Source organism: Alexandromys fortis, unplaced genomic scaffold (genome assembly GCF_014885135.2).
Source record: "Alexandromys fortis isolate MF-2015 unplaced genomic scaffold, M_Fortis_MF-2015_v1.1 scaffold_28, whole genome shotgun sequence".
In the NCBI taxonomy this organism is placed as follows: domain Eukaryota; kingdom Metazoa; phylum Chordata; class Mammalia; order Rodentia; family Cricetidae; genus Alexandromys; species Alexandromys fortis.
This window is the reverse complement of record NW_026067901.1, coordinates 1,873,863-1,894,930: the sequence shown is the minus strand read 5'-3', so window position 1 is coordinate 1,894,930 and position 21,068 is coordinate 1,873,863. Positions and strand designations below refer to the sequence as shown.

The following is a 21,068-nucleotide window of genomic DNA, read 5'->3' as shown; positions in this document are numbered from 1 at the left end:
CCCCCCCCCCCCCCCCCCCCCCCGTCTCCTAATTCTCTCGGGAAGTCTTGTCTGTTTCCCCTTCCCAGGGGGATCCATATATGTCTCTCTTAGGGTTTTCCTTGTTACCTAGCTTCTCTGGTACTGTGGACTATAGGCTGGTTCTCCTTTGCTTTACATCTAATATCCACTTATGAGTGAGTATGTACCATGTTTGTCTATCTGGGTCTGGATTACCACACTCAGGATGTTTTTTTTTCTAGTTTCATCCATTTGTATGCAAATTTAAAGATCCCATTGCTTTTGACCACTGAGTAGTACTCTATTGTGTAAACACATCACATTTTCTTTATCCATTCTTTGGTTGAGGGGCATCGAGGTTGCCTCCAGGTTCTGGTTGTTACGAATAATGCTTCTATGAACACAGTTGAGCAAATGTCTTTGTGGTATGAGTGTGCATCCTTTGGGTATTGCCCAAGAATGATATTGTTGGGTCCTGAAGTAGAAGGATTCCCAGTTTTCTGACAAATGGCCACACTGATTTCTAAAGTGGTTGTGCAATTTTGCACTCCAATGGAGGAGTGTTCCCCTTTCCTCTCCAGCATAAGCTGTTATTGGTGTTTTTGATCTTAGCCGTTTTGACTGGTGTAAGATGGTATCTCAGAGTCGTTTTGATTTGCATTTACCTGATGGTTAATGATGTTGAGCATTTCCTTGGGTGTCTTTCGGACATTCACAATTTTTCAGTTATAATTCTCTGTTTAAATCTGTGCCCCATTTTCTGATAGGATTATTTGACAATTTGATGTCTGGTTTCTTGAGTTCTTTATATATTTTAGAGATAGTTTTCTGTCCGATGTGGGATTAGTGAAGAACTTTTCCCATTCTGCAGGCTGCCGTTTTGTCTAAGTGACTGTGTCCTTTGCTTTATAGAAGCTTCTCAGTTTCAGGAGGTCCCATTTATTAATTGCTGCTCTCAGTGTCTGTGGTACTGGTGTTATATTTAATAAGTAGTCTCTTGTACCCATATGTTCAAGGCTACTTCCCACTTCCTGTTCAGTGTAGCTGGATTTATGTTGAGGTCTTTAATCCATTTGCACTTAAGTTTTGTGTATGGGGATAGAGATGGGTCTATTTTCATTCTTTTACATGTTGACATCAAGTTATGCCAGCACCATTTGTTGAAGATCTGTTCTTATTTATTTTATTTTATTTTTGTTCTTTATTTTCCATTGTATAATTTCAGCTTCTTCATCAAAAATCAGATGTTCATAGGTGTGTGAATCAATATGAGGGTCTTCAATTTGATTCCATTGGTCAACCTGTCTGTTTTTATGCTGATACCATGCTGTTTTCATTACTGTAGCTCTGTGATAGAGTTTGAAGTCAGGGATGGTAATGCCTCCAGAAGATCCTTTCTTGTACAGGATTGTTTTGACTCTTCTGGGTTTGTTTTCCCATATGAAGTTGAGTATTGTTCTTTCGAGGTCTATGAAGAATTGTGCTGGGAGTTTGATGGACGTTGCATTGAACTTGTAGATTGCTTTTGGTAAGATTGCCATTTTTACTATGTTAATTCTACCTACCCAAGAGCATGGGAGATCTTTCCGTTTTCTGGTATGTTCTTCAATTTTTCTTCAAAGACTTAAAGTTCTTGTCATTCACTTCCTTGGATAATGTTACCCAAGATACTTTATGTTACTTGTGGTTATTGTAAATGTTGATGTATCTCTGATTTCTTTCTCAGCTTCTTTATCATATGTATATAGGAGGGCTACTGATTTTTTTTTGAGTTGATCTTGTATCCTGCCACATTACTGAAACAGTTTATCAGCTGTAGGAGTTCCCTCGTCAATTTTTTGGGATCACTTATGTATACTATCATAATATCTGCAAACAGCAAAAGATTGACTTCTTCCTTTCCAGTTTGTATACCTTTGATCTTCTTTTGTTGTCTTATTGCTCCAGCAAGAACTTCGAGTACTATGTTAAATAGGTATGGAGAGAGTAGAAAGCCTTGTCTTGTTCCTGATTTTAGTGGAATTACTTTGAGTTTCTTTCCATTTAATTTGATGTTGGCTGTTGGCTTACTGTATATTGATTTTATTATGTTTAGATACATTCCTTGTATCCATGATCTCTCTAAGACCTTTATCATGAAGGGGTGTTGGGTTTTGTCAAATGCTTTTTGAGCATCTAATGAGATGATGACATGTTCTTTTTCTTTCAGTTTATTTATATGGTGAATTATATTGATAGAGATTTTCATGTGTTGAACCATCCCTCCATCTCTGGGATGAAGCCAACTTGATCATGGTAGATGATTTTTTTCATGTGTTCTTGGATTTGGTTTGCCAGTATTTTATTGAGTATTTTGCATCAATGTTCATGAGGGACATTGGTCTATAATTTCCTTTCTTAGTTGCATCTTTGTGTAGTTTGGGTACTAGGGTAACTGTCACCTCTTAAAAAGAGTTTGTCAATGTTCCTTCTGTTTCTATTGTGTGGAATAATTCGAGGAGTATAGGTATTAGCTCTTCTTTGAAATTCTGGTAGAATTCTGCACTGAAACCATCTGTCCCTGATTGGGAGATTTTTGATGACTACTTCTATTTCCTTAGGGGGTTACAGGTCTATATTAAATTATTTATCTGTTCTTGATTTAATTTTGGTATGAATTTCCTCTGGGTGCAGAAGAATCTGTGCCTCTAGTGGATGTTGATAAGGTTCTGGGGCTCCTCTCCAGGGTCAGTCTGGGCCAAGGCTCTGGTGGTCACAGATATGGAGAAGGATGGTAGTGTGTGTGTGTGTGTATGTGTGTGTGTGTGTGTGTGTAGGCTGCTTGGGGTCTCCGAAGGTTGTTGGGTAGAGGTGGGGGAAGGGGATGTTCTTCCATGGGCAAGGGCCTAGACCGCTGAGCCCTCCAAGCGGGAACCTAGACACTTACCTTTCGGGGGGGGGGGTAGTGTTCTAAGATACACTTATTCTACTTTCTGCGAGAAAATTTTCACTAATTTCAATGAATTTCTAAGTACCTATTTTCGTGTGTGTGTGTGTGTGTGTGTGTTCCTGTTTGTGTAGGTGCACGTGCATGTATGTACATTGTGACCCTAGAGGCCAGAGGACAATACAGGTGTTGTTCCTCGGAAGTTGTTCACCTTGTTGTTTGAGATAAGAATTTCTCAATGGTGTAGAGCTTGCCAAGTAGGTGAGGTTGGCTGGTCTGCAAGTCCTAGGAATCTGCCTGTTTCCTTCTCACCAGAGCTGGGATTTCAAGCTTGAACCACAACAACACTTTTTTAAAAACACAAAACAAAACAAAACCCAGGTTCTGGGGATTGAACTTAGATTTTTTGCACTTGTGTCCATGTACTTTACCAACGAAGCCATCTCCCAAAACACCTATACTTTTTAAAAATGATTTATTGTTACTATGTTGATTATATATGTATGTCTTTAAAAAAAAGTACAGGTGTATATGTGGATGAAACTGAAAGGTGTAACAACAGAAGGAACTAGAATGTTTGCAGTAATTAAATATTCTATATCACGATCGCAGTAATGATATCACAAGTATTGGGAGATTTGATTGTAAAGTACTCCCAAGCCACCATCACGAACAAGTGTGTCATGACACCTTAGGAGAGGCGACACTGGATTGTGGAGGTCCAATTATACAGCAAAGTGCTCTCAACACTCCCGCCTCAGCAGCTGAGCCCTTGGAAGAGGGGGAGATGAAACTGCAGCCACGGCTGTGAACCCAAAAGTAGTGCAGGTGTGTGTGTGTGTGGGGGGGTATCTGGGGCTGTCACAGAGCTGAGAGCTTGCACCTCCCCCAGGACCAGTTTCCCTCTGAAGAACAGATTGCCCTTCCCTGCGCTGTCTTGCCAGAGTCTGCACCACACTGTGGACTCTAGCGTGAATTACCTGGAGGACTCGGAGAGGTAAATATTCTATTCGGCAGGTCTGGAGTGGAACCTCAGGTTCTGCATTTCCTAACAAGCCCACCCCCCCCCAGTAGCGCTGGTGCTCATGGTCCACGGACACACACACTTGCAACAGCGAACAAGCCTCCCGGAAGCATCGATGCTGGTGGTCTGGTCCATGGACTACGCCGGCAGCAGTTAGGCATACAGCCCAGCTCTGGCCCTACGGCACACACATCTCAGCTGTTCCTGATTCTCATAATATGACACATCTGTCTATGTTCCTCCCACATTGTCTGCAGAGAGATGCCCTATGGGCAGCCCAGCTCAGCTACTGGAAACAGGGAAGAATACAGTGAAAGGAAGCACACATCGGCCACCCAGCTACCACTGCTGTGTGACACCGACGGGCTCTGTGAAAAACCAGGCTGTGACCGTGTTTCTGGCAACGCCTTTAAGCTTCCTTCCGTCACAAAGGTATATATTTAATCATTTTTACACCCCTCCCCCACACCTTCGCTAGGTGTTGAGCATCAATCAGCACGCGATGTAATTTTCCCTCTTTTTTTTTTCTTGTCAGATGTTTTGCACAGAGCTATGGTCCACTGTTAAGTAGCTGGGCAACCCACGTCATGTTGATGCCATCTGTGTAGTCATGAGGATGGTGACCACCAACCTTGCAGCCCAGAGACTGAACAGTCTCCAGGATCTCAAGGGTTCCAGAGAGTTCCCTCCCTAAAAATTCAGGTTGAATCTATCAGGCAGACTCTAGCCATCTGATTAAAGGTGTTGTTTCCAGGGTATCTGGGTTTTCTCTTTTGCCTTCGGTCTTCTGGAGACTTCCTAAGGGCTCTGAGAATTACCAGGCTGGCATAGATATTGCCACCACAGCCTGACCTGTCCGTTCTGGCCATTCAGTTTCACTGTCATCCTCAGACCCCACCACTCACTGCTGCCTGTGACCTTGAAGCTGTTCCTTGGAGTGGGGTGGCCTTGATGAACGCACATTGCATGCACAGCCCGCATCGCATCAGAGCTGAACCCCAGTGGCACGTTGGGAACAGTTGGTGGTGTACCAATTTGGATTTAGAACCAAGGAAAGCGGCATGTTGGCCTCTTCTGTGCTGACACCAAACATCTAATTCTTTCCCTTCTAAATCCAGGTAGCAGTATAAAAAACTTTATCAGCTTCAATGAGGTAGGCAGAACAGCTCGCACAAAAACCAAAGCAAAGCAAAGACAGCCTGTGGGTCAAGTGCTGTTTCCCCAGCAACCCACACCCTCTCTTAAAAGCTCAGTCTGTCTGCTGGTTTATGGAGGATATTTGTAAGAAAGATTTTAAATCCAGTACAACAGAATTGGGTCAACCAGAAGGAACCATCCATTGCTTTCTGGCCATTCACCTCCCCCCATCCCCCGCATTCTTCCTCTACTGCTGGCTTCTCCTTCATGGGCTTCTACCTCTAGTTCTTCACCTTTTTATCTCTGGTAACCTCCCTTGCTCCTCTGTCAGATCCCAATTCAGTCCGTAAAGACTGAAATCTCTGTTGAGGGGAACTGGAAATGGCAGAGGGGCAGGAAACCACAGAGGGGGGACAGAAATCAAGAACTGGCTGTCTGGAGGGAAGGCTCAGACATAGGGATTTCCAGGCTCATGATATAGATCTTGACAGGGGAAAAGAAAAATGGGGGCAGGGCTGGAAAGATGTTAAGGGGTTAAAGGTTTGTACTCCTCCTCCAGGGGACCACAGTTTGGTTCCCAGCACCAACACCAGGTTGCTTAGAACTGCCTGTAATTCCTGTTCTGGGGATCTGACGTGTCTGGCCTCACAGTCACCCGTACTTGTGAGTGTATGCAGACAAACACACACATACTCATACACATACACACACATACACTCACTCACGTCCCCCCTTTAAAATAATAAATCTTCAAACAGGAAAACTGAGTGGACAAGAGATGGGTATAAGTGAGGGACCCTGACATTGAAGGTGGATGGGGAAAGACACACTGACCACAGGTCCTTAGGAGGTTCCAGCAGTTGTGGCCCCACCCTGGGGAGTCACACCAGTGTAGCATGAGAGGCAAGGGACATAGAGAACTTGATTCACTCAGAACTCAATGGGAAGGAGACGCACACTGAAAGCGGTGTGAAGAGGACCACGGGTTTCAGCCCATCATTCACGTTAGTATTCTAAAGGCTTTAAAAACTCAAAATCCTCTTACATGAAAAGATTTTGAGACCTTTAACCCAAAAGGATTCCCAACATAATTAACAAAGCATTTAATTGGTTAATAACAAAAAACAAACTTTGAAGTGTTCATCCTAAGCTCTGTATCTCACTTCTCAGTGCTACCATCCCTGGCCCTACTTACAGGTCACTGAAGCACAGAAAGGTTAAGGATTCTGCCCCAGTAGCAGAGCTAAAAGATCAGACACTAGGATCCGGTGGAGGGCAATGACTTGTAGTGCTCACACAATGGCCCAAGGAAAGCCACAGGTCTAACAGGCTGGCTCAGGACCAAGCAGGAACGGATCACCCACCCGACACCTTTCATTTGTTTCCCTGCAGACAAGTCTAAATCCGTTCATGCAAATCTTACCTTGCACTAGCCCCACGGTTCCTTAGCTATTTTTGTCTAGAAAGCAAAATCCATCTCCCTGATGTCTGAGTCTAATATTACCCCACAAAGAGAGGGGTTTAAAAGAGACACGAAGACAAAAATAGAAAGCAGGAGGCCTGAGCTTGGAGGAGGTAGTTGTACTGGTTGGAAAACGAGCTCTTACAATCACAATCACTTCCTGTTTTCCCAATAGTGGGCAGAGGCCTGTGCATTGGTGCGGGACTTAATGTGTGATGGTTGACATTGTCCTCACTCCTCTGGTATCCTACAAGGACAATCGGCTTTTCTTCTCTTCACTTCAAACCTAGAATATTCCACCGCCCACTTTCAGCCTCTGAAAGATAAAGTCCTTATAACAGGAGAAACGATTTAGACCTGGTTTAGATTCTAGTTCCAGAAGCTTGCTAGAAGGGGAGGGGCTCCATCCACATATCCCCCGTCACTCCATTTCCACTGGAACTTGCACATATGCCCGTGGATAAGAAGTGGACCAGGAATGCACAACAGTTATGATCCCTGACTCCCAGGAATTATTGTCACCCAAGAAAAGCCATTTGACCTTTGTGAATCTCAATTTCCTTCATCTGTAAAATGGGAAGTGACAAACAAGGGTCTTGGAATTCCATAAAACCATTTATAGTGTATGGCTGTCTCCTTTATATTCCTTCTAAAAGTTAAAGACCACTCTCAGGAGATACTTTGATGCTGTTCTGTTGGCTGCTGTGCACCAACCCGTGACATGGATGTTGATCTTTGATGCCACGCACCTAACACGGAGCCAAGCAAAACTAACCCGGCTACACCGTAGGCGGAGACTGCAGATTTCCTTTCTATTACGTTGGTTATTGCTTCAGGAGATGAAATTTAAGTTCCCTTTGCAAACCTGTATCTCCAGACTTTATTAAACCCCTGTCTCCCCTGCTGTGACCAAGCGCGCCCTGTCTACTGTGAGCCAGGGTTAACAGAAAAGCATTCTGGGCATCATGGAGCTGGATAACGGGGTGAGGACTAAGGCCCACAGAGTTCTTTCTTACAAGCTCAGAAGAATACAGTAGGGCAACACAGAGGCCATGATGCTGTGCTCTTGAAATGACTGAAGCAGCAGAGGCTTCAGAGGTAAGTCAGGTGAAGCCTAGCGCATGTGCATAGCACACGCAAGCAAACACTAACACACAGGCTCCCATCTGAGACCAAGAGAATCGAATTCTTGGAACCCATTTATCAGAGGCATCTCAGATGACCCAAACTAAGCAACGAGAGTTCAACTTTCAAAAACAATGCCTGGGACCCAACTCCTACACAGGCCAGCTCTTTCTGTTTACAAAACAGGCCCTCATTGTTGGGGATTTCTCTGTTTCTGAAAAGTTTCTAAATCCAATTAATTTCAATAGAGTTCAACGGCTCTAGCCCTGTCCTTTCTACATCAGTTCCAAATGTTGGCAAGCTGACCTTGCCACTTCTCCGCTTCGAGTGTCATTATTCTCGAGCAAGCGCCTCTGAGGCCAGCGGGTTTTGCAGCCAGCAAAAGAACATTTTTTTCTCTTCAAATCATTTCTAAGGAACCATGACCATAACTCAAAGAATTTTAAAAACAAGAATCTGACTGACAAGGGAGATGAACATAGCCATGCCCACGGACCTCCTAGGAGCATCCGGAAGGACAGGATCTCCTTGGTGACTTCCATTTAACCACTCCGTTCTTTATATTACATATTTGTCTTTCCTTGGGAGTGGCCAAAGAAGATGACTTAGCATTAACAAAAAATAATCTGATGTGTACCACATGAGCCATCTTTTGCTTAGAGCAAAATTATCACCTTCGGGGGCATCCTTCATCACCCTGAGGCCTTCTGGGAATGTATACATTTAGTATAACGACAGTTTTTGCTTTGTTTTGTTTTTTGAGACAGGGTTTCCCTATGTAACAGTCCTAGCTGTCCTGGAACTCGCTCGTGTAGACCTGGCTGGCCTCAAATTCACAGGGATCCACCTGCCTCTGCCTCCCAAGTGCTGGGATTAAAGGTGTGCGCCACCACCACCCGGCCTATAATGACAAGTTTAAGAAGATCTGAGTCTTTGGAAAGATGCACCACAATCTTCAACTCTGTGGAATCTGGGACGACGTTTAGCTTAATAATAAATGACTGAAAGTTCAGTTGCTTCTTCGAAAGGGTTCTTTCGTCGGTCTTAAACAGAACGTGAGGGAATGCAGGGAAGCTGTGTGAAAGCCACAGTGGTGGTCCGAAGGAGAAATGTCCCTATGGTCTGGGGTGTTTGAATACTCTGTCCTCAGTCGGCTGGTGGGGCTCTTCGGGGAGGGTTAGGCGGTGCAGGTTTGCTTGGGGAATATGTCACTGCGGGTGGGCTTTGGGGGGAAAACCTCTTCAGCCTCCACTTCTCTCTTTCTACTTCGCACTTGTGGGAATGGATACGAGCTCTCCTCCACGCCCCCACTTGCTGCTCTGCTTCCCCATCCGTCATGATGGACTCTTAACCACTCTAGAACCTTAAGCCCAAACAAACGCTTTCTTGCCTTAGTTGTGATATTTTCATCAGTGCAACAGAAAAGTAACTCGTACAGACGTATGTGGTTTAGAAGGTTTATGGTTTCGCAATGCACTTTAGGCATGGAGTTTATCTGCTGCTGCTCAAAATTTAACGGTCTCAGATCCGCAAATCCCCCCCTCTAACATTGCAAAGCTGGTTCCCTTAGAGCTGAGGACCCTGCCTGACCTTACAGGAACGTTAGCAAGAACATTTCGGGATGTTGTTGATTTCATCATCCAAAAGCTACTCATTACATTAGGAAGTGAGCAGTAACTGACGGACATCCATTGGTAAGGCTGCATTTCCTCCAATACATTAGTAACACTTCTGGTTCCAGAGAATGGCAACATTGGGGGGCAATCCCCTAGACCACACAAGCCTAGGTGAAATCCTGGGTCTCCCTATTCTAACTCACAGGCATGGATACTTACTAAGCCTCGGTTAAGCTTGTGGGAATAGTTCATGGGGTTAGTTAGATGGAGCTAATACTTAACCCAGAGGGTTGGTGATGGGGATTAACAGGATAATGCGGTCTGTGTAAGTACCTACGGTTACTGTGCAATAAATGGTCATAAGCACTTAGTGACTATTAACCTAGCACTTTGACTACAAAGTGCTTACCCTGCCAGGCACGACTGGCATTGTCTGAGTTCTTTCTCACCCACGTACACAGACACACACACACATGCATACAAATCACACGCTCACTCCTCATAGCTGACCTGGAGTCCTAAGGGCTGATACCAATTCTCCCAGCTCCTCCTACATGCCCCGTTGAAGAATGTATTCTTAGATGCCTTATATGCTTTTGTTTCCACAGTCACTACCCACAAGAGACAGACTTTTCAGAAAACAAAAACCCATAAACATCTGACATTATAACCAACCAAATTAAAATCTCAACTATTACGTTTGCACAGACTGCAATGCTGTTTCAAGCGTAACGTGTGCAAAGGGATGCTTACACACTCACTGGCTACAGCGAAGTGGTAATTCAGAAGTTATCGTGGGTTGTACGTTCTTTCTTCATGGTTTGCAGTTTAAGCTCTGGGCTAGGGAGCTGGCGCAGAAGATAAAAATGCTGGCTATGCAAAGTTGACAACCTACACTCGGTGCCTGGAGTCAAAAGCCAGATGGAAGGTATACATCTGCGAGACACACAGGGAGACAGCGTTTCTCCTTCAGGTACCTCTGGCTGTCCTGGAACTCCAATGTAGACCAGGCCGGTTTCAAACTCAGAGATCCACCTGCCTCTGCCTCTTGAGTGCTGAGATTAAAGTCATGCACCACTCCACCCAGCTCGGTAAATTTTTATTTAAAATTAGAAATGATTATAAATTTAAAGGTAAGATTGTTAAAAAAGAAAGAGTAAAATGTGCTAAAATGCTATGGAAAAGGATTAAGTTCATTGTTTCATTAGATTCTGTCATTTAACAAATATTTCATTTATTTAGTATAAGAATATACCCCAAAGAGATTCAATTAATACAAAATGCATGCCTTTAACAAAAATATTTAGAAAATGTGAAAATATAAAATTAACACCATTCTTCCATATCAGTATTGATGAAATTATATTTTTGGTTTTTTTTTTTGGGCTATTTGTTGAGACAACGTCTTGCTGTGGACCCAGGCTGTCCTCTAATATATGATCCTCCTGTCTCAACATCTCCAAGTATGGGGTTAAATAATTAAATAAATTATAATAAATATATTAATAAGCATATTAAATAATATATTAAGTAAATTAAAAAATAAGTGACTTTTAAAAATTAGACTGGTTTAGGGATAATTCATCTCATCTGTTGCCTTTTCTCATCTCTGGAAGAGGCTAAGGATTGAGTAACTGGTGCTTTGTGTTGAAAGGGAGAGTGGGTGCCACCAGTACTGATGCTCAGTTCAGTACTGATTTTATTATTATTATTATTGCTAAATTTATCAACTTAGTTTACTTTAGGGGCGCACATCCTATTTTTACTTGCAGCAGCTGGTTCTCTCCTTATACCATGGGGGTCCTGGGGGGGTACTTGCAGCAGCTGGTTCTCTCCTTATACCATGGGGGTCCTGGGGGGGTCAGACTCAGACAATCGGCCTCGGCAGCAAATGCCTTTACCGGCTGAGCTGCCTCGCCTGCCCTCAGTACTGATTTCCAACTCTTAGTTTTGCTAAGATGAAGATAGGGGACTGCTTATAAAAAAGACTGGAGACAAAGAAGTTTTTCCTTCATTAGATTCCCACCCCTGGGCAACTTGGATCCTATGATAGCTTTAGTCCATTTGTTTCCCACAGAAAATAAATCCTTTCTTTGAGCTATACTTTGAGGTTGCTCACCAGCATACTTCCTGTTTCCTGGATGTAACGTTAAGGACCCCAAATTCAGCAAAATCCAACTTAACAGTGAGTGTTCTGGTAACAGGGCCGAACCTATTGCGTTTCATTGAGTTAGATGTGGTACACAGTAACGGCAGCCATTGTGCATGCCAAAAATTGAACCTGAAACTCATCTAGGAAGAAAAAAAAATCACACCAAGAGTTTCCAGGGGACCCAGTGAAGAACACCACACCCAGCTGCAGGGCGACAGGGAGGAGCCTTCCCAGCAGCGGCTCCGAAGCCTGGGCAGCCTCGGACCCCCTTTCTCTGCTGGCCAGAGAGTCTGGATCAGGGCCCTGGAGCAGCTGATACCTGAGCCTGCCAACTGTTCGCTGGCTGTGAGGAGCAGGACCAGCTGGCTTTAAAACAAGTCTGTGTTGCCTTGCTCTGAAGCCACAAAGTTCCCATGTTGCGGGAGAAACTTGTGAATCTTTCTACAACTGCCTTCAAGAGATTCCACCCCGGGGTTTGACAGGCTGTGCTCTTTGTGTATTGAGTGCTTTGTGTAATGACTCCTTACTTTATTCATCCAGGGGACTGCTCTCCCTTCAACACAAAGCACTAGTTACCCAATTCTTAGTTTCTGCCAGAGATGAAAAGGCAGTGGACGAGATGAATTATCCCTATACTAGTTTAATTAAAAATCACTGATTTTTCTAGGAATGACAGATTGGATTCAAGGATTTACTCCCACGTGAAAGGCTACGGATGGAATTTTGTTTTGTTGTTGTTTGTTTGTTTTGTTTGTTTTTGAGACAGGGTTTCTCTGTGTGGCCCTAGTCATCCTGGAATTAACTCTGTAGACCAGGCTGGCCTCGAACACACAGAGATCCATTTGCCCCTGCCTCCCGAGTGCTGAGATTAAAGGTGTGCGCTGCCACCACCGCTGCCAGGTGGATTTTGTTTTATTTTATTTATTCATTTTCTATTAAATTGCTAAGTCAGTAACACAAAAGAAAACAACATTTTGGAGGAAGAACAGACAAAGCTGGACCCTGAACTGATAGAAGAGAAGGCAAAACCAATCTAGATCATACCAGAATCCCCCAAAGGTACCGGCACCTGGAGCCTGCAGCAATGGGAGAGGGGGCTAAAAATATGCTGGGTGTATTTAATTTCCTTGAAGAAGCTGCTGGACACCCCCACCACCATCACAATTATATTCCATAAAGATGACCAGCTGTTCCTCTCCCGTATTGACAAAAGTCTGAAGACGTTGATCAACATATAGTATAGGTCTAACCAGGTGTGGTGGCACATATCTCTGATCCTAGCATTTAAGGGCCCAGAGGCAGGAGTATTGAAAGGCAGAGGCCAGCCTGGGCTACACAGCGAGACCCTTTCTTTAAAGTAGACAAACATGGTCTCAAGGTAGGGACTAGGTATGGATTGTAACACAAACTGGACATCCAGGAACACTTGCATGCTGAGACAGTCTCGCTATCCCTGTGGCCCCCACAAAGATGGTAGTCACGGCCACGACACCCTGCAGGTAGGATAATCTGAACAGCCAAAGGGGGGCATCCACACTAGTGGTCCTTGGAGCGAAGGACTTCCGCAAGTAGCTCAAGGAAGCTCTTACTACAAGCCCTGTGCATCTGTGCCGGGCTCAACTTAGCTTTGTTTTCCCATTCTAGACCAGAGCAGAAATAGAAGCACCACCTGACGCTGAGGAAAATGTGACATGCAAGGCCGCATCCAGCAATCCAAAGTTAACGGGGCCTGGGAATCAGTAGACAAACGACCCAGTTTATCCCATAAAGGAGAAAAGTGGAAAACCTACACAGATTCCGAGAGACTTACAGCAGAGTAGCCAATTGTAGTCTCCAGACCTCACTTGACTAACCCAGTTGTTTCTGTCCGTTATGGTGCGTAGCTGTAATCCCACCCCTGGAGAGGCAGAAGCAGGTGGATCTCTAGGAGTTGTGAACAGCCAGGTGTCTACATAATGAGACACGATTGGAACAAAATAAAAACTACAAATCAGAGCAAAGTTAATATTAGCTGGGTCAGTAGTAGCTGCTAGTGGGTTTCGCTGTAACATCAGAGGGCTTATACTTTAGAGCTATCCAGAGACGGGTTTGTGAATGGCATGGGGTGATGGCTTGGTTTTCAAGGAAATCCAGGGGTGGGGTTGATCCAACAAGTGGAGTTGGGGAAGGAAGGGGACATGGACATGAAAATCTTTTCATTCCACTCCCTGTTTGAAATTTTCCATAATGGAGAAGAATTACTGTGGGGGTCCACGCTGAGACCGGTGACAGAGAGCCTCGTGGGGCTGGAAGAGAACAGTTTAGAAGCTTCTCCAAAAGAAGGACTAACAGACGTAAAATAGCCAACTGGAGGAAGATTGGCAGCCTACAAAGTACAGTGAAACATCACTAGAGGTGAAAGAGGTTCAAAGTCTGGGGGGGGGGGGAAGATAGATCAATACACAATAAAGTAAGAAAAGGTTCCCAAATGGAAGGCCAAGGATTGAATTTCAAAATGAAGATGGCAGGGTGTGGTGGAGAATGCATTTAAGACCAGCACTAGGGAGGCAGAAAGTAAGCAGATCTCTGTGAGTCTGAGGTCAGCTTGGTGTCCATGGTGAGTTTCAGGACAGCTGGGGCTACGGAGAGAGACACTGTCCCACCCCCAAAAAACAATGAAACAAAAAACAAAATAAAATGAAAAAGACTCCCCAAAGGCTTGACGTGACTGAAGAAATGATCACATCAAGGTACCACTGTGAACCTGCAGGACAGTGGAGACAAAGACACACAATATGTTCCCAGTAAAACCAGACTGTGCAGAGATCAAGTGAGAAGCACACAGAACCTTGCCAGAGGAAGGACAGACAGCAACTCCTTCAAAATCCTGAAAGCCAACTGGTGCTGATACAGAGGGCTATGACTGCCCAAACTGCTGACCAAAGACACAGATACAGCAGAAACATCGCTCAGATGCGCGAGTCTCAAAGTCAGAAAGAGCAGGTGATGAATACAGGACTCCAGAGAGCTGATAGGGAAGAGGATTTCCAGAAATAACAGAGAGAGAGAGAGAGAGAGAGAGAGAGAGAGAGAGAGAGAGCGAGAGAGAGAGAGAACCAAGCTCAAGAAGTCTCTCCAAGTATGTGTCCCGTCACCCGTGAAACATGGAACTGGCGAGAGTACCTTTCTCTGCGGTTGACACAGATTCCATAAAGATTTGGTGCAAAGCAAGAGCTACAGAAGTGGTTGTATCATCAGGGCGTCGATGCTTAGCACTGTGTCCACACATAACTTGACACGTTACAGTAGATTTTTTAAAAGAAAAACACTGAGGCCTGAGACAGCTCAATTAGCTCACATATTTGCTTCATAAACCCTGATATCCTGGGTCAAAGTCACAGACCCTGGAAAGGCAGAGGACCAACATCACAGAGCTGGCCTCTGGCCTCTGATGTGGATGGGATGTCCTTCTGTATATGTGTTGCTTTTATTGGATAATAAATAAGGATACTTCAGCCAATCTTAACAGAGTAAAGCCAGGCAGGAAATCTGAACAGAGTTATATTAGAGAGAGTAAGCAGAGTCAGAGAGACACCATGTAGCTGCCGAAGGAGAAATGCAGCCAGAACCTTTCTGGTAGGCCACAGTCTTGTGGCAATACACAGATTAATAGATATGGGTTAATTTAAGATGTAAGAGTTAGTTAATAGGAAACCTGAGCTAATAGATCAAACAGAGTTGTAATTAATATAGTTTCTGTGTGATTATTTGGGTCTGGACGGCTGGTAAACCAAAGCATGGTCTCCATTTACAGACATCCACATTCACGCACAAGTCCACACACTGATGATGATGATAAATTTAAAAAGAGAAAATGCAAAGAAAATTGACGAAATTCACATTTCTGAATAAATAGATGGTTAGCATCAAGATGACTGAAAAGTCACAGAGCCGTGGGGCTTTGGAGATTGGCAGGGCTCCAAGACATTCCCAACGAAATTTCCTTGTGCAGAAAAGGGAACCAAATCTCAGAGGGGCTCAGTTAGCTGCTCAAGTGAATACCGGTGTAGAAGAGGATATGGGGACTGACACGCTGATGTTCATTTGCCATACAATGAAAACCAACTGTAACTACCGAAGTGTAGTCTGTGGTGTCTTCAGAGGTTCCTGGGGTGGGGGGTGACGACAACAATCACCATCAGAGCATACTGTCCAATATCACCACTTTACTCTTAGACCTGGCACCTGGCTCACGATATATATCACATATACACATGAATTGTGAAAATCGCCCAGTTTGGTCACTGCTTCCAATAAAACAAAGCTCCCATTGAAAGGACCAGAGGAGCATGGGGCAGGGCAACGTGGAGACAGGCGGGTGTGACCTCCCAGGCACCTGAGTGTGAGTGCCAAGCGTCAGGACATGTGACGATCTTCCATGCAGTTCCAACTGAAAATATTTGCCCAGCCCCACCTAACAGTTTGAGACAAACTTACGCAAACAGAAAATTGCCCGTTGTCACTGACTCTGAGGAAAGGTACGCATAACGGCTCGTCTCCAAGACAAACAGCTTCTTGGTACATCTGGGATAGTTACCATGACACATTTGCAATTACCTTCGAGCACAGCACATGCTCCAAAGTGGCTCAAATACCAGAGTGACGGAAGCTCTAATATTGGGACCATGTGACAGATTCAGTGACAAGAGTTTGAAAATGACGTACGGAAAAAGGCTAATGTTGACTGTCTCAGTCCTCGCAAGTTTCTGCATTTTGATGAATAAGAAAGAATTTCTTCTTTCTTGTAAGTACTCAGTGTATTCTGAAAGGCATTCAAACAAACCTGAAAGTATGTCCTGGTTCCTTAGCCAAATTAATAAATGAGCAAATAAATAAAAACTGTTTAGAAACGCTTCTATTTCTTTTTTTTTTTTTCTGTATGATAAAAGAAGTGAGTGAAAATGGAAACATAACTGTTAGCATCCGGGCACACCTCGGCCGTACCCCTTGGGAACCCGATCCAGTGCATCACCCTTCTGCGCCTGGCAGGCAGTACCCTGACTGTGCGCAGGTGCAGAAGGTCCTTTAACAGACAAGCCCCGCCTACCCCCTCCCCCTTCCTGCTGTTCTTCGGAAGAGGCAAGCAGGTCTCTGCTTTTTTCTCCCCTTCCCCTTTACCCGTCTCTCAGTAAACTCCGCGCTCAAGCTCTGTCTGCTTTGGCATGTTTCTCTCCTGCCCTCATCCCTCACCTGCCAAAGTCCCTCTCCCGACCGCTCCTAGGTTGAGGAGGGTTTTATTATAGCTATAAGGGAGAGTAGAGCTGGGGGTAGGGAGGGCTCTGGGAGGGCTGGGGGGGGCTGGGGAGACACCAAGAGTGAAAGAGAAGAGAAAGAAAACAGAGCAAGAGGGATCCAAGAGTAGTGCCTAGACAGAGAGAATCGAGAGAGGAGCAGAGAGAAGGCATGGCAGAAAGGCAGGCTTCCATAGGAGTGAGAAGCCGCGGGAGAGGAAGGGAAGCTCCCTAAGCCTGGAGAAGTTTATAGTAGGGGGTAGGATGAGACGCACTGGAGTAGCCACAGGTACTGAGGGACCTTAGAGGCCAAGCACGAACTGACACCACCGTTAGCCACTCATCCTGGGTTTCTTTGGGACCTGGCAGGAAGCATACATAAAACAGATGTAAAATAGAATTCATGATCACGCCCAATACTCACAGAAACAGGAGGATTCCAGTGTTAGCCAGGGCAAAGGCGAGTCCCAGAATCCCACTGCCCATTATGGCGTTGCTCAGGTTAAAGACAGACATGCCCAGGGAGGTCGTTCCTGGAATCTGAACGGTAGAAAGAGACATGCTCACTAAGCACATGGTCTCAAGGCAGTTCTTCAAGCCAAAGCCTCTCAAATGTTACCAAGAACCCAAAGAGAAATGAAACTGCAGAACCTTCTTCGAAGTCTAGTTGTTTTTAATGGGCTGCGTGAAAAAACGTAGCCATCGACAAGGTGCCATTCTGACCGCTGTTCTATGTGAATCAAAGCGCCGTCCCGCGTATCCGAAGGGTGCGCTGTGAGCGCATACGCTTTTATACTGCACCACAACGCACACAGACCACGCACACAGACGCTGTCCCCAGTCACGTGGCTAGGGCCTGCGCTCACACCGAGGACACTTACATATTCGTCGCATTTCCTTTTCTCCAAATGGCTGTTGGTGAGACTTCTTCGGCTCTCACGGTCGGAGATGAACTTGCTGAAAAGACACACGGAACACCTTTACCTCTATGCTAAGGACTAGGAGTTCAGCAGCAATGCTAGATGAGTTATTTCCCCAAACACACTGCCCGCAGCAAGCTGTCCGCTGGGTGCTTGCTCAAATAAATAAAATCATCTTTTTCAACACCTCCCCGCTGTGTGTGTGTGTGTGTGTGTGTGTGTGGTGCGCGTGCACGCCTGCGTGCTGTGTGCACACATTATCTCCATTCTTGCTTTATCAAATAAACGCCAACACTCTCGGGGCGGATCCTTCGCCTCATTCTTTCTCCATCTCCCACTATTTATCTAAACAGGCAAGAGCTGCTTACCGTGAGTGAGAGAAAAGGCCGCTATGAGCTATAAGAGAGCTACACACTTTATATCACTTTCAAAGTAAACTAAAACACCACACACAATATACGCTTGCTTTTGTGCAGATTCTTCCCTAAGTAGATTAGGTAAGACTAAGACTACATGCACCTGGTATTAGAAAGACTACTGGAGCCAGGCAGTGGTGGTGCGTGCCTTTAATCCCAGCACTCGGGAGGCGGAGGCAGGTGGATCTCTGTGAGTTCGAGGCCAGCCTGGTCTACAGAGCTAGTGCCAGGACAGGCTCCAAAGCTTCAGAGAAATCCTGTCTCAGAAAACCAAAATTAATAATAATAATAATAATGGGAGGCGGAGGCAGGTGGATCTCTGTGAGTTCGAGGCCAGCCTGGTCTACAGAGCTAGTGCCAGGACAGGCTCCAAAGCTTCAGAGAAATCCTGTCTCAGAAAACCAAAATTAATAATAATAATAATAATAATAATAATAATAATAATAGAGGCAAGCTCCTCCAGAGCTCAGATCCTCCTGTTTAGGGGCACTAAACACGAAGCCCCGCTCCCTTGCAAAAAAGACAGCAGCACTAGCTGCTGGAGCAATTCTATCACTGCGGCTGATGGACCGCCCAGTTCAGGGCAGGAGCCACAGAGGTCAACTCTTTCTCTCCTAGCGGAGGGGCCTGCATTGGGATGGGTAAGATCCAGACAGCGGGAGAAACTCCAGCATGAGACACAGACACAGCTACGCAGAAGAACATAAAACCTTCTCAAGGCTAACATAATGCATTCAGGGTAAATTTCAGAACCTTAAACTTGTAATCTGTACACTAAACGAGAACTTCTATCAGAGAAAAATCAGCACAGATAAAAGGGTGCTTGTATCCTTTCCTCATTTGTGGACACAGACATGCACAGGTGTGCCCTGTGTGCCATGGTGACTGGAGGACAATGCTGTGGAGTCAGTTTTCTCCTTCCATCTTTACGTGGGTTCCAGGGATGGAACTCAGGTCACCAGAGTGACTTAGTTAATACAGTTTCTGTGTGATTATTTCAGGTCTAAGCTATCTGGGTGGCCGGGAACCAGTAAGCAGCCCCCTCCAACACCCTTACATACTGAGCCATCTCATTGGCCCCTCTTGTGTATACTCTGAAAACATTCTAAGGTGATTCTTGGCCCTTGTGGTGACTAGTCTTATGTCACCAAACAAGCTTGGGTTATCTGGAAGGAGGGACCCTCAGTTGAGAAAATGCCTCCGTAATACCTAAGCTGTAGGCAAGCCATTTTCTTATTTGTGATTTATATGAGAGGACCCAGCCCACTATGGGTGGTGCCACTCCTGGGCTGGTGGTCCTGGGTTGTATAAGAAAGCAGGCTGAGCAAGCCATGGGAGCAGGCCAGTAAGCAGCATCCCTTCCATGGCCTCTGCATCAGCTCCTGCCTCCAGGTTCCACCCCTTCTTGAGTTCCCTGTCCTGACTTCCTTTGATGAAAAGTAATGAGGAAGTGTGAGCCAAATAAATCCTTCCCTTCTCAACCTGCTTTTCAGTCTTGTCTCTTCACAGCAACAGCAGCTCTATCTAAGACAGCCTTTCGAGAGAGTTTAGTTCTCTAGTCATTGTCCGAATCAGTCACAATACATGTTCATTAGTAGACGTAAAGCCACCTGAACCGGATTTAAAGAAACATCCAGTGGTTAGAGTTTTATACATGTTTTAAATAGTGCTACATTTCACAACAAAGTTCCATTTAAAGGAACTGTAGGGATCAGTAGTGTCGCTCTTATTTATTGCCTTTTTCTTTTTTAATTCAAGGGATCTGATCTGTCTGCTATTGCCTTTCTAAGTTCTTATTTTTTATTAGAATAAGCCAAAGGCTGCTGTGTAGGCACTTGTGACAAACTTACTAAGCTGCAGTCCACAGACCCTCTTTGCTTAGGGAAGAAAACACTGGTGTCCTGAAACGAAAAGGCCACCCCAGCTAACACTGGTCTAGAAGTGTGGGGATGTCCAGCATGGAGACAGATAAGGAATCAGGAGACATCAAAAGCAGTATTGCGTACAGGGAGGCAGAACAAACTCAGAAGCAGAAGCCAGAGAATCAGAATGGCCTGTTCTCAGCGGGGAGAACAAGCGGATCTTTGAGATATCTGGCTTAGCCCCTAGCGCTTCATGTGGCCCTGCGTTTGTCCCCAGCATTCTAAACCTTTCCACAGACTGCAGGCTTACAGTCTGGCTGCAGAGATGTGAGGAGAGGCAGCCCAAGGGCACGTGGGTGCTGGGCTTGTCCAAATAAAGACTCCTGCTTAAGCAGCTCAAAAGACAACCAGGCTAAATTTAATAACAAAGTCGGATCTGTGGTGTCCTGGCCCAGCAAGTCTCCCATTTGCTTTCTCATGAAGGATGCTTGTTTTCCAAAGAGAATTTCCACTGTTTCTTAAACAGAGGAAAAGCCCAAGCAATTTTCTCCCCCAGATAAATCAAAGCGCCAGCGAGTCCGATGTTAGAGCAGACCTCAATTCCAGGACTGACAGCAGCCCCTGGAGCTGGAGGCAGAGGATGCTGGGCAAAGAAGAGAGGGTGTGGGAGTGGCCTGAGAGGAGGCGCTGTTGCAGGAGGGGCATTCAGCAGGCTCACATACTTTGCAAGTGGAGGGGATGAACACTGAGGCCTCTGCAGAACAAGAGGCATGATACTAACTTACAAATCCTGGCCATTAAAATACATGAAAACACTAATTCTGTTTCCTGCTTCACTTACTGGGGAATGACATTAGATTGCTCAAATACTTCTGCTGGTGTCATAGACCTTTTCTATTGCTGTGATAAAACAACATGACTAAGGCAACTTATAAAAGAAAGCATCGGGGACTCAAGGTTCCATGGCCATTGTGGTGGGGATCATGGCAACAGGCAGGCATGGCGCTGGAGCAGAAGCTGAGACCTTATATCATGATCCACAGACGTGAGGAAAAGAGAGAACTGACTGGAAATGGTGTGGGCTTCTGAAACCTCAAAGTCAACCCCTAGGGACACACCTCCTCCAACAAGGCCACGCCTCCTAGTCCTTCCCAAACA

At 45.2% G+C, this 21,068-nt stretch overlaps 1 protein-coding gene across 1 annotated transcript in view; it reads right to left on the bottom strand.

Annotated features, from left to right (window-relative positions):
- The window catches only part of Slc38a1 (solute carrier family 38 member 1), a 72,810-nt gene that overhangs the window by 26,428 nt on the left and 25,314 nt on the right, over positions 1-21,068 (bottom strand). The window contains exons 3-4 of the mRNA XM_050131285.1: positions 17,594-17,669; positions 17,137-17,252 (exon numbers count right to left, since the gene is read on the bottom strand). Of these exons, the coding sequence (XP_049987242.1) occupies positions 17,137-17,252; positions 17,594-17,669 (192 nt within the window). The remainder of the gene's footprint in view (positions 1-17,136; positions 17,253-17,593; positions 17,670-21,068) is intronic.